The following is a 10,854-nucleotide window of genomic DNA, read 5'->3' as shown; positions in this document are numbered from 1 at the left end:
TACCTCTGAAGGCTTAGTCGGAACGACTCGAATAAGTAGGTCTCCCTTTAAACTGGAAATGAATGTGGCGGTGGTGCCCTTGGAGCGAAACTATAAAAGGTTCTACATTTGTCCACTCCGGCTACAAAGTCTATATCTTAGAAAGCTCAGTAGTATAAATTTATTTTCAAATGACCAAGAATAACAATCTTCTTCTTTCTTCTTCTTCAGCCCTTTGTCACCCACTGCTGGATGTAGGCCTTCTCACTCGACTTCCACAAGTCCCGATCTCGCGCTGTCCTCATCCAGCCTCTTCCCACCACTCGTATGATGTCATCGGTCCATCTGGCTGGTTGTCTGCCGACGTTTCTGTGGCCCGTCCGTGGTCTCCATTCTGTGACCTTGAGAGTCCATCTTTCCACCGGTAGACGGCTTAGGTGCCCTAGGTAGGTAAGAATAACAATGTTTTTGTCTAAATAAGTAAATACATATTTTTCTCATTTTTATTTAATTAATAATTTTCCATAATATTTAAATTGTGAGCAAAGTCCACCTGTCACATGCATATTGACAGATATTGCATTTTATATCGTTTATTTTTTATATCAAAATGTAAAAATACTTCACAGACAAAAGCATATTAAACTTGTACACTCCACTTTATATTCAAAGCGAAATACCAGTCTCACAGCCGTCAATCAGGAGAGTATCACATGTAATATTGACATGAGACTTACGATATCGTCGACGACTGAATAATATATGAAAGTAGCGTCGTAAAGTGGTCGTAAATAATAAGTTGCTTTAATGCGTTGGTCACAGTGAACCCTCGGCGATATCTAATACATAATTGCGTTTTGTTGTACATACGGGTGTTAAGTAGGACCGTTGAAGAATAACTTTCTAAAAGATTTATGAGGGTTAAATTCGGATGTAGGATTTTTATTATTATTTGTGTTAAAAGTATATGCATATACGAATATACAATTTTGAAAACTTAATTCTTATCTACTAATCTTCTCATCTACGATAACTTGAATCTGATATAGGTTGGGTTATTTTCTTGGGTCGCTGTTGTCACAAACGTTATATTTATTCCGTTTTAAAATTAGAAACTCAATAGTAATATGAACAGTATGTTTAAGTGAAGACAAAAATACCGCCACGGGCCAGTACAAAACATACTCCCGTATGTTTCCACGCAATCTGAACGGGTCCAAGAGTTTTGAGTCGATTACACCCACATGACTGCTCTGTTATCTATTCACGTAGCGAAGTTTTACGTACAGTATGTAACGTTGTAAGTTAAGTAAACTAAATATTTAACTGTCATTACCAACAGCTTATGTATGGAATATTGAATAAGAAATTCGCGACCTATACCAAAAATATTTATATACGAAAGGTTATTTTTTGGAAAATAAAAGTAGAAAGCGACTATCGAATAAAAAGTTCTTCGAGAAAGTCTTTCGAGAAGCATTTCTTGAACCTTATTTGATTAATGCAAGTAATATACGCCCATTTCTGCGTAATAGTAGCGTTAAAAGCTGCTGTGTTTGGTTTGAACGGTGTGATAAGGGAAACATAATTTTCCGAGGTGTTACAGCTTAGCCCCCAGGGGTAGCGGCGCATCTGTGGCCGACCTCAGATAGAAATATCTTATCCTATCTGGGGTTGATTACAGATGTCCATGGGTGGCCGTAGCCACTTACCGTCAGGTGGACGGCATGTTCGTCTACTCCTCCTCAAACTCCTATTCAAACATCTTTCCTACTTCTTAAAATATATTTCAGAGGAAAATTCGCCAAAACTACCAAACCATAGTTCACAGTGTTTTGTAAGGCCAATGACCTTTAAATACCAAAGGCTGTCACCCACACATGTTATTCGATATTGTATATTTTCCATATTGCTTTTGAGTTAGTTGATTTATTAGAATATCACATTTCAAGGAATGTTATGAATACACATTTTCTTTTTCAAAGACATATTATTTTATTTTGTTGTTTATAATAATTTCTAGTAGGCAGAATATATGAATCTTCGGTAGGCAAAGCATAGGATAGATTGGTTATTAATAATGGACGTAAGATCGTTAACGTCTAAATGTTAAAGAGAGATTTCTATTGGCCTTTCGAAGGTTCCCTCTCGTAAACAAAAAAATAGGGTATCACTGGTTATTCCTATACCGATGATTTATATAACAGTAAACATGTAAATTCCATTACAAGAACATTACGAATAAAATATATAAACACATCACGCTTTTCTAAAAATCATAAACTCGCATCAAAACTTCGTCGTAAAACTTCAAAAAAGTCGTTTATACTTTTATATAGTTCAACCACATTTGATATACGGCTTATAAAGAACGAACTACCCCTAAGAGTATTATTTAAAGCTTGCGGCAAACTTTTTCAATCGTATAAACATTCCACTCGAGAAACCAATCCGAGTTGCGAATTCTGGAATGAAGTTTGTTGTGCCTGGTGGTGCCATATGTTTTCAAAGTCTTTACGAAAACTATCAAAGTTTCGAAGTTACGCATAAGATATGCCGTTATTATAAGCATGGGTGAATTGGATCTTCAATTTAATTTTAATGTTCTAACAATTGTTATGGGTTCAACGTAAAATTCCACACATCATTAAGACTAGATCAAATTCTTTTAATACAAAAGTTTATGTCATTACAATTACAATAGTTCGAAATATTTCTGTATTCCGCATTGAAGGGTGCGGTAAGAAAGAAATACTTTTCCGATGCATGTCAGCTTCGTCCTATGGAATAACAATGCATCTGTGGTTGACCTGTAGTAGGACTCTGATCTTATCTTAGGTTCATTGCAGATGTCCATGGGCGGCAGTAGCCACTCACTATCATGTGGACTGGATGCTTGTTTGCCGCCTCATTATAGAAAGAAGAGGTGAGGTATATTTGAATGAAACACACTGCACTGCTCACACGAATGCTAGTTTATTACTGAACGTCAAGATGCCGCGTACAGAGATACATAACGTACACATCATTCCTCCACACTTAATTTGTTTGGTACCTGGTGACAAAATGATAACTTATTTGAATAACAATAAATTGTACACGTTAACTAACAGCTACATTACTTAAAATATTTTTTATAATCTACCGGCTTCCGGGGCCGCTTGACACGTGTAAGTGACGGTGACGGTGCTGGTGAGATATCAGCGCGGTTGTTAGTACTAGAAGTTGGCTCCCTTGGAATGCATGATGTCAAGGACGGTAAAGACTCCCGTGTCTGTGTGTCCGCGGTCGCACAGGTTTTCGGCTCGTTTTCTGCACCCTCACAGTCACCCCATTCTTCTCCATCATCACAATCTGGAGCATTTTCAGCCAATGATGCCGACGGTGCCTCACTAATTCCAGTTTCCGTGGTATGCTCGGCAGTAGTCTCATTAATTAAGGCTGACGGAACTTCATTTGGTGTCGCTGGAGGACTTAAATCTGTATCATACGCCGGCGGAGAATGGAACTGATGAGGCACGTCACTATTAATATCTTTTACGTTACAATGTAAATTATAACCCGTATATTTCAATATCTGATCGACATGTCTAATAATATAAACATCCAAGTCTTTTATAAAGATTTTATACATTCTATTTCCTATCTTTTCACTTATTGAACCTAATTTCCAAGTTTCCTTCCGTCCACTGTACCAACGGATCCAAACAACATTGCCAGATTCAAATTTCCTGTTTCCTGATATTGGTAAGTTATTTGTAATTTTATTAGATGGTAAAATTAAATCGAGACGTGAGCGGAGCATTCGTCCAAACATTAACTTGGCAGGTGTTTCACCTGTGGTACAATGCACGGTATTTCTATAATTAAATAAATATCCTAACAACTCTTCATTCATTTGATTTAATGATAAAGTATCTTTTAAAATACATTTTAACATTTTCTTACATATCCGGACAGCGTTTTCAGCTTGACCGTTGCTCGGCGGGTGATAAATAGGAGACGTCATATATTTAATACCGTTACAGGCACAGAAATTTTTAAATTCAATAGAGTTAATTTTTACGTCATTGTCGGACACTAGAACTTCTGGTATCCCAAAAATAGAAAAAATAATTTTTAATCGTGACACTAAAGCCTTACTAGATGTGCCATTATGCATGTGCAAGCATTCCAACCATTTTGTATATGAGTCGATAACCACCAAAAATACCCTTTGCCCCACCGTCATATAATCTATGTGAACGCGCTGCCACGGCGCGGTCGCGGCGGGCCACGGCGCGGGCGGCTCACGCGGCGGCGCTGTGCGAACGCTCACACAAGTAGAACAAGAACCTATCCATCTTTCAATATCGATATCGATGCCCGGCCACCACATTCTGCTTCGCGCGTTACACTTACTTTTTATAATACCTAAATGAGAATCGTGTAATTCATGTAGCATTTTTTTTCTCAAAGCCTCCGGAATAACTATTCTATGACCCCTAAATAAGCAGCCGTTTTCGTACTGTAAATCTGATTTACATTGAAAATATGGTAATATCGATTTACAATTAATTTTACGGGGCCAACCACGACACATATATTTTATGACCGTCTTTAGTACATTATCGTTTTGGGTTATTCGTTCTATGTCAGTAATTGTAGTCGCCGGGGCCACTTCACTCATAAATTTAAGAACGTAGTAGGTATCTAAATTATCTTCGATGCTATCCGACGCACGTGTGCATTCTATCGGCGCGCGAGAAAAATAGTCTGCTACGCAATTGTCATCGCTAGGTACATAATGCACAACGTAATTATAAGCGGATAAAATAATTGCGTATCGCTGAAGTCTAAGTGCGGTAGTAACCGGTATCCCCGTCTTAGTATTAAATATAGACACTAAGGGTCTGTGGTCTGTTTTTAATATAAACGGATCTTTACGGCCATAAAGATATTGGTGAAAACGCCTCACCCCGAATATGATCGCGGTCGCCTCCTTTTGAATCTGACTGTAATTCCGTTCACTGGCCGAGAGTGAACGAGAGGCATAAGCTAGAGGGCGATCGCGCCCTTCATCGTCTCGTTGCGATAACACGGCCCCGAGACCGCCGGGACCCGCGTCTACCGCTAGAACTAACTGCGCGTCGGGCTCGAAATGCGCGAGCACACGCTCTGATGCCAATTCACGACGAATAGCTGCTATGCTACGCCGCTGTCTTTCGCCCCACTCCCACGATGCATTGTTTCGCAATAATTCGTGAAGAGGGCTCAATACGGATGATGCGTTAGGAATAAAACTCCTATAATAATTAACTACACCTAAGAACCTCTTTACTTCAATAACGTTGCGGGGCTCGGGTGCTTCAAGTATCGCTTGAACTTTTTCGGGACAAGTCTTCAAGCCCGTCTTACTTATAATGTATCCTAAGTACCTTACGCTTTCCTGAAAAAAATCGCACTTTTCCCTCTGCAAACGTAACCCAGCTTCGTTTAATCGATTAAGAACTTCCTCTAATCTTTTAATGTGAGATAATTTATCTGGTCCCGTTATACATATATCATCGAGCCAAACGCTTACCCCTTCTATCCCTGAGAGAAGTGTTTCCATAGATTTTTGAAATATTGCTGGGGCGTTAGCCAACCCATATACTAATCTTGTATATTTAAACAAACCCTTATGAGTATTTATCGTAGTAAGATCCTGCGAGGGTTCATCTAAAATAAATTGATTGTAAGCATTTTTTAAATCTATTTTACTATATCGTTCGCCCCCTCCAATTTTGGCAAAGACCTCTTCAATTCGAGGCAAGGGGTATTTCTCAATCAGAAGGTCTTTATTTAAGGTGACAGAAAAATCTCCTGCAATTTTCACTTGACCGTTATCTTTCAATACTGGCACTATAGGGGTAGCGTATACAGAGTAATTAACAGGAATTAAAATACCTAAGCCTACTAGCCTATCTAGCTCCTTTTCAACCTTATCTTTTAGGGCAAAGGGTACAGTTCGTGCTTTAAAAAACTTTGGAACCGAATTTTGCTTTAATTGCAGTGTAATTTTAAATTTATTAAAAGACCCCAATTCATCACGCCACAAATCGGGATAGTTTTCTAATATGGTATTGATTTCCGTAACATTAGACAAAGAATAATTACCAGTTGTAATAATTAAATCAAAGGCGGACATGAAATCCCTCCCTAGTAATGGCGGTCCCCCATCTTTAACAACAAATATTTTTAAAAATTTCTTAATATTATTGTAAGTAGCTTCTACGATGAAATAACCTAAGGGGGTGATTTTATGCCCGTTATATAAACACATTTTTAAATTACAATACTTTAAAGGCAAGTTAGAAAATTTATCTTTGTATAACCTATCTGAAATGACGTTACTACCAGAACCAGAATCAATTTCCATAGTAATTTTATTATGTCCTAACATTAATTCTATTTCGAAAGGCCTATTCGACACATACCTTAAATTAAAATTTTGACATTCCTCGCACGGTTTGTCCGTTGTCACCTCGCCGTCTGGATCCGTGGCGATGTGGTTAATATACGAACGCTTTACCACATTACCGCACACCTTCTTTAAATGCCCTTTTACACCACATCTTTGACACCTATATTCCTTATAGCGGCACTTTTCACTATTATGGTTCTTCAATCCACATACTGAGCACCGGGCACCGTTACCCAGCTGATCACGGCGCCCCGCAATGTCAACGCTGCTCCCGCCGCTGTCGAACCGCCTTGCTAATCCACCGCGGCTCGGTTGACCTTGGAATCCAGCACGAAATATTGGCTCTTCCTTAACCACACCAACTTCATTATTAGAAAACATCACCTTCGCCTCCTTTACACAAGCCACTTGCTCCGCCAATTCTATAGCCCTCGACAATGTAAGCGTCGCCGGGTTCTGTTCGAATAACTTGTCGCGCTCGGGACCCGGGCCCAGGCCGAGGACAAAACGGTCCCGTAGATTGGTTTCTAAAGCAGCACCAAAGTCGCAGTAGCTTGCAAGACCTCTTAATCGCGCCACCCATTCGCCCAAAGTTTCGCCTGACCCTCTCATCGCCCCGTGAAAATTTGCTTTGTCCACAAAGGAGGCCTGTTTCTGTCTGAAGTGGCCGTCGAGTAATTTCACAAGATTCGTGTAGCTTTGCGAGTCCAACTCTTCTGGATATGCGAGATTACGCAGTAAACGGTACGTCTCGTCGCTTAGATGCGTAAGAAGAATTCCGCATTTATTATCCTCTTCGACTTTATTTATCTTGATAAATTGCGATAATCTGCCTTTGAATATTGACCATTCGCCAGTTTTATGATCAAATATCGTTAAATTTCCTAGAAAAGCCATTGCAATTTTTATTTTTTAAACGCGGGTACAACTACGTCGTCGCCAGTGAGGTATATTTGAATGAAACACACTGCACTGCTCACACGAATGCTAGTTTATTACTGAACGTCAAGATGCCGCGTACAGAGATACATAACGTACACATCAAGAGGACAAAAGTTAAAGGAAAGTTTGAATGTTTCCTCCTAAATAAGGTTTTTAACAAGAACACAAGTATTTGTAACATCTTTCTTACCATGGAAATCCGCCTGCATCTTGCATGTGGCGACCTCACGTAAGACTTATTTACGTAGGTATTCCTGCAGCGCTATGAATGGAGCTCTTCAAAAAAGCTCTCCTTCAAAGCCGGTGATGCATTGGTAACTCCTCTGTGTTGCGAATGGTCATAGGCGATGTTGACTACTTTCCATCAGGTAGCATAACATAAAAAACTGTTATGTTATCTGTACCCTTGCCATGTAGTACAGGATCCCTAGTATAGTTTTCATCATTTATTAATAACAAGCTGATTTTTCGTGAGTAGCTTCGTTTCGACAAGACGCCCAACATTTTTCCTTACAGCAATGTTGGTAAATGGTAGCTTGATGGGGCAGCAAGGATAAAATATGTTGACCGGACGAATTCTAAAAATTTATTACTAACCAAATTTTTCTTTGTTAATTATCAAGATAATTATTTAAATAACGTGAAAAAATATTTGTCCTACAAAATATAAGGTTTTTATTAAGGCGTCCCCCCTCTCCAACATGTATCATAAACAAGGTCATGAAAAATAATTACTAACCAGCTGATTTTTTTTTTATTGGCTGTCTACCATCTACATAGTCTACCATGCACATTGTCCTAAAAATTGCATGGTATGTCATCTCGGACCTACGCTGAAAAGATGTTAATTCCGCAGGATTATTTTTTTTATTAGTAACTGTAGGACAAAGGTATCACGTGATAGGATAATATAATTTTTATCTAAATAAAACAATGTCCTACAAAAAAAAGGGTAACTTTTATTAATCCTACAAGATTTGTAATTTAACTATAATATAATATAAATAAACTATAAAACTGGCGGACTGGAATAACGTACTTCGCAATTTGTAGGACAATGTGGGTAGTAAGCTGTGTAAATGTTAGACAGCTAATAAAAAAAAATCTGCTGGTTAGTAATTATTTTTCATGACCTTGTTTATGATACATGTTGGAGAGGGGGGACGCCTTAAAAAAAACCTTATATTTTGTAGGACAAATATTTTTTCACGTTATTTAGATAATTGTCTCGATAATTAATAAAAAAAAATTCGGTTAGTAATATTTTTTTTTGATTCGTCAAATCAAAATATTTCATCCCTATTATTTTAGTTATAAACCACAATCGAGAACTTTCGTACGAGAATTTGTTGGGCGTCTCATTGAAACGAAGCTATTCTGGAACACTCAGCTTGATACTAATTATTTTTACATTAAGTATTAGTACTACAACTTTTAAGTGTAGGTCCGAGATGACATACCATGTAATTTGTAGGACAATGTGCATGGTAGACTATGTAAATGGTAGACAGCCAATAAAAAAAAAATCAGCTGGTTAGTAATTATTTTTCATGACCTTGTTTATGATACATGTTGGAGAGGGGGGACGCCTTAATAAAAACCTTATATTTTGTAGGACAAATATTTTTTCACGTTATTTAAATAATTATCTTGATAATTAACAAAGAAAAATTTGGTTAGTAATAAATTTTTAGAATTCGTCCGGTCAACATATTTTATCCTTGCTGCCCCATCAAGCTACCATTTACCAACATTGCTGTAAGGAAAAATGTTGGGCGTCTTGTCGAAACGAAGCTACTCACGAAAAATCAGCTTGTTATTAATAAATGATGAAAACTATACTAGGGATCCTGTACCAATGTTTTTAAAACATCTCACAATTTTACGTTACGTATACTCATTCCATTATTCTGTTCCGTTTGCTTCAGTAGACTGAGTAAACGTAACAATAAGTAAGTGCTCAAGTCTTTTTGTCTGCTTCACATGTTTGCAAAAAAGAGAGACAAAACATAAAGCGCCTATTTGTCAATTTAGACATTTAATGTTACGTTACTGTCACTATAGTTTTGATACATCCGCTAGGGGCGCTGATTGGAAATTGTATGGGCAAATACGTAAACAAATACCAAAACAGTCATATTTGTCAAAACGTAAAAACTCATGAGAAGGGTACTGGTGCTTAATACAGATGTGCATGGGCGGCAGTAGCCCTCTACCATCAGGTGGACTGGTAACTCGTTAGCTATATGTATAACGTAAAAAAAAATTGCATGCCTACTGTTACGTCAGTGTAAGGTTTCGTTACGTAACTTCCCTTCAGGTGGAGAGCTCGATAACGGAAACAGCACAATCAGACCATCGCTACGTTTCCGGTGCCGCGCACGCTACCAGCTTCCTCTATAGAGGTTCTGTATTGTTCTAGATGTAGGTTTTACTGTAGTTACAAGGTTCTTTTATAGACCATCTGGTGTAAAAGTGTACGAAGTTTTGCTATTGCTATGTTTTCCCCCATAAATTCAAAAAAACTACCATCAACCAAAATCATGGGGTTTTCAAAAAAAATACGATGGTAGGAACATTTGGGATACGTGCCTGGAGGTAATGCCATCACTCTAAATTCCTGTCTAACGACAAAACTGTTAAGCGCTTTTCTGGTTTAAGGGAAGGACGTATAATAGACAATAGACATACTTATCCAAGGTCTTCTAACTAGTCCACATAGGTATCAACGCATCCGTAGTTCAAGATCAGATCTTATGCAGGATTGATTACACATGCCCGTGGGTGGCAGTGACTACTGACTATTGGGACGTCTGCATGCTCGTTTGCTACTTATACATTAGAAAAAAAATGCAACCAATCGATTTCCAAAAGACTTCAAAAGTGCTGAGTGCGAACATAGGTATCATAGCGAGACAATTATTTCCTACACAGAACAATATTAGACAAGAACAAGTAACGAGATATAATATAATCTACATTAATTTAAACTTCAAAGACAATTTCATTTCGTTCCCGGTTTCGAAAAACATGTTCGTCCCAGTGTGTGGGTGCTACAAATGAACTGACGAAGTCTAATCAGCTGGAGCCTTTTCACTATTGCATGCGAGTAAGCGATAAACTACTAACAATACTGTGGACTGAAGTAATTTGATAATTTTGTTACCCGGTTGCCTACATTTTTAAAGCAATACATGGTTGTATATAAGCAAAAAGAGCACAGATCATCTCTCGATCAAATAGTCGTTGCTCTAAAGATAGCAAGATACCGTGGTATTCTGAGGGCATGAGACCGGTTGAAATGACAATAACGAAAGGCTTATGTGCAAGTATTGGCCCTCAAAAGATAGCATGATGAATGCATGGATGGTTTGCGATGTAATAATCGGACTCTACTGTTGCTGAAGCTGAAAGAACATTATAGAATAAATATTTTGATGGATATGTCGCCAGTAGATAGCATGATTTATAATTCGGTATTTGTTACA

At 38.1% G+C, this 10,854-nt stretch overlaps 1 protein-coding gene across 1 annotated transcript; it reads right to left on the bottom strand.

Moving 5' to 3' along the window:
- Positions 1 to 2,934: 2,934 nt before the first annotated feature.
- Positions 2,935 to 7,462, bottom strand: LOC140745068 (uncharacterized). The gene is made up of 2 exons (XM_073076836.1): positions 6,438 to 7,462; positions 2,935 to 3,034 (listed from the first exon to the last, which is right to left on the bottom strand). The coding sequence occupies exons 1-2, from the start codon at positions 7,319 to 7,321 to the stop codon at positions 3,019 to 3,021; spliced, it is 900 nt and encodes a 299-aa protein (XP_072932937.1). The 5' UTR covers positions 7,322 to 7,462; the 3' UTR covers positions 2,935 to 3,018.
- Between the last annotated feature and the right edge of the window lie 3,392 nt (positions 7,463 to 10,854).

Source organism: Epargyreus clarus, unplaced genomic scaffold (genome assembly GCF_041222505.1).
Source record: "Epargyreus clarus isolate Ecla_fem2 unplaced genomic scaffold, WU_Ecla_fem_2.2 ptg000009l, whole genome shotgun sequence".
Classification (NCBI taxonomy): Eukaryota; Metazoa; Arthropoda; class Insecta; order Lepidoptera; family Hesperiidae; genus Epargyreus; species Epargyreus clarus.
This window is presented reverse-complemented; position numbering and strand designations above follow the sequence as displayed.

Excerpts from the sequence above, each read along its gene's own strand:
- LOC140745068 (XM_073076836.1), bottom strand. The coding sequence starts at position 7,321 with ATGGCTTTTCTAGGAAATTTAACGATATTTGATCATAAAACTGGCGAA.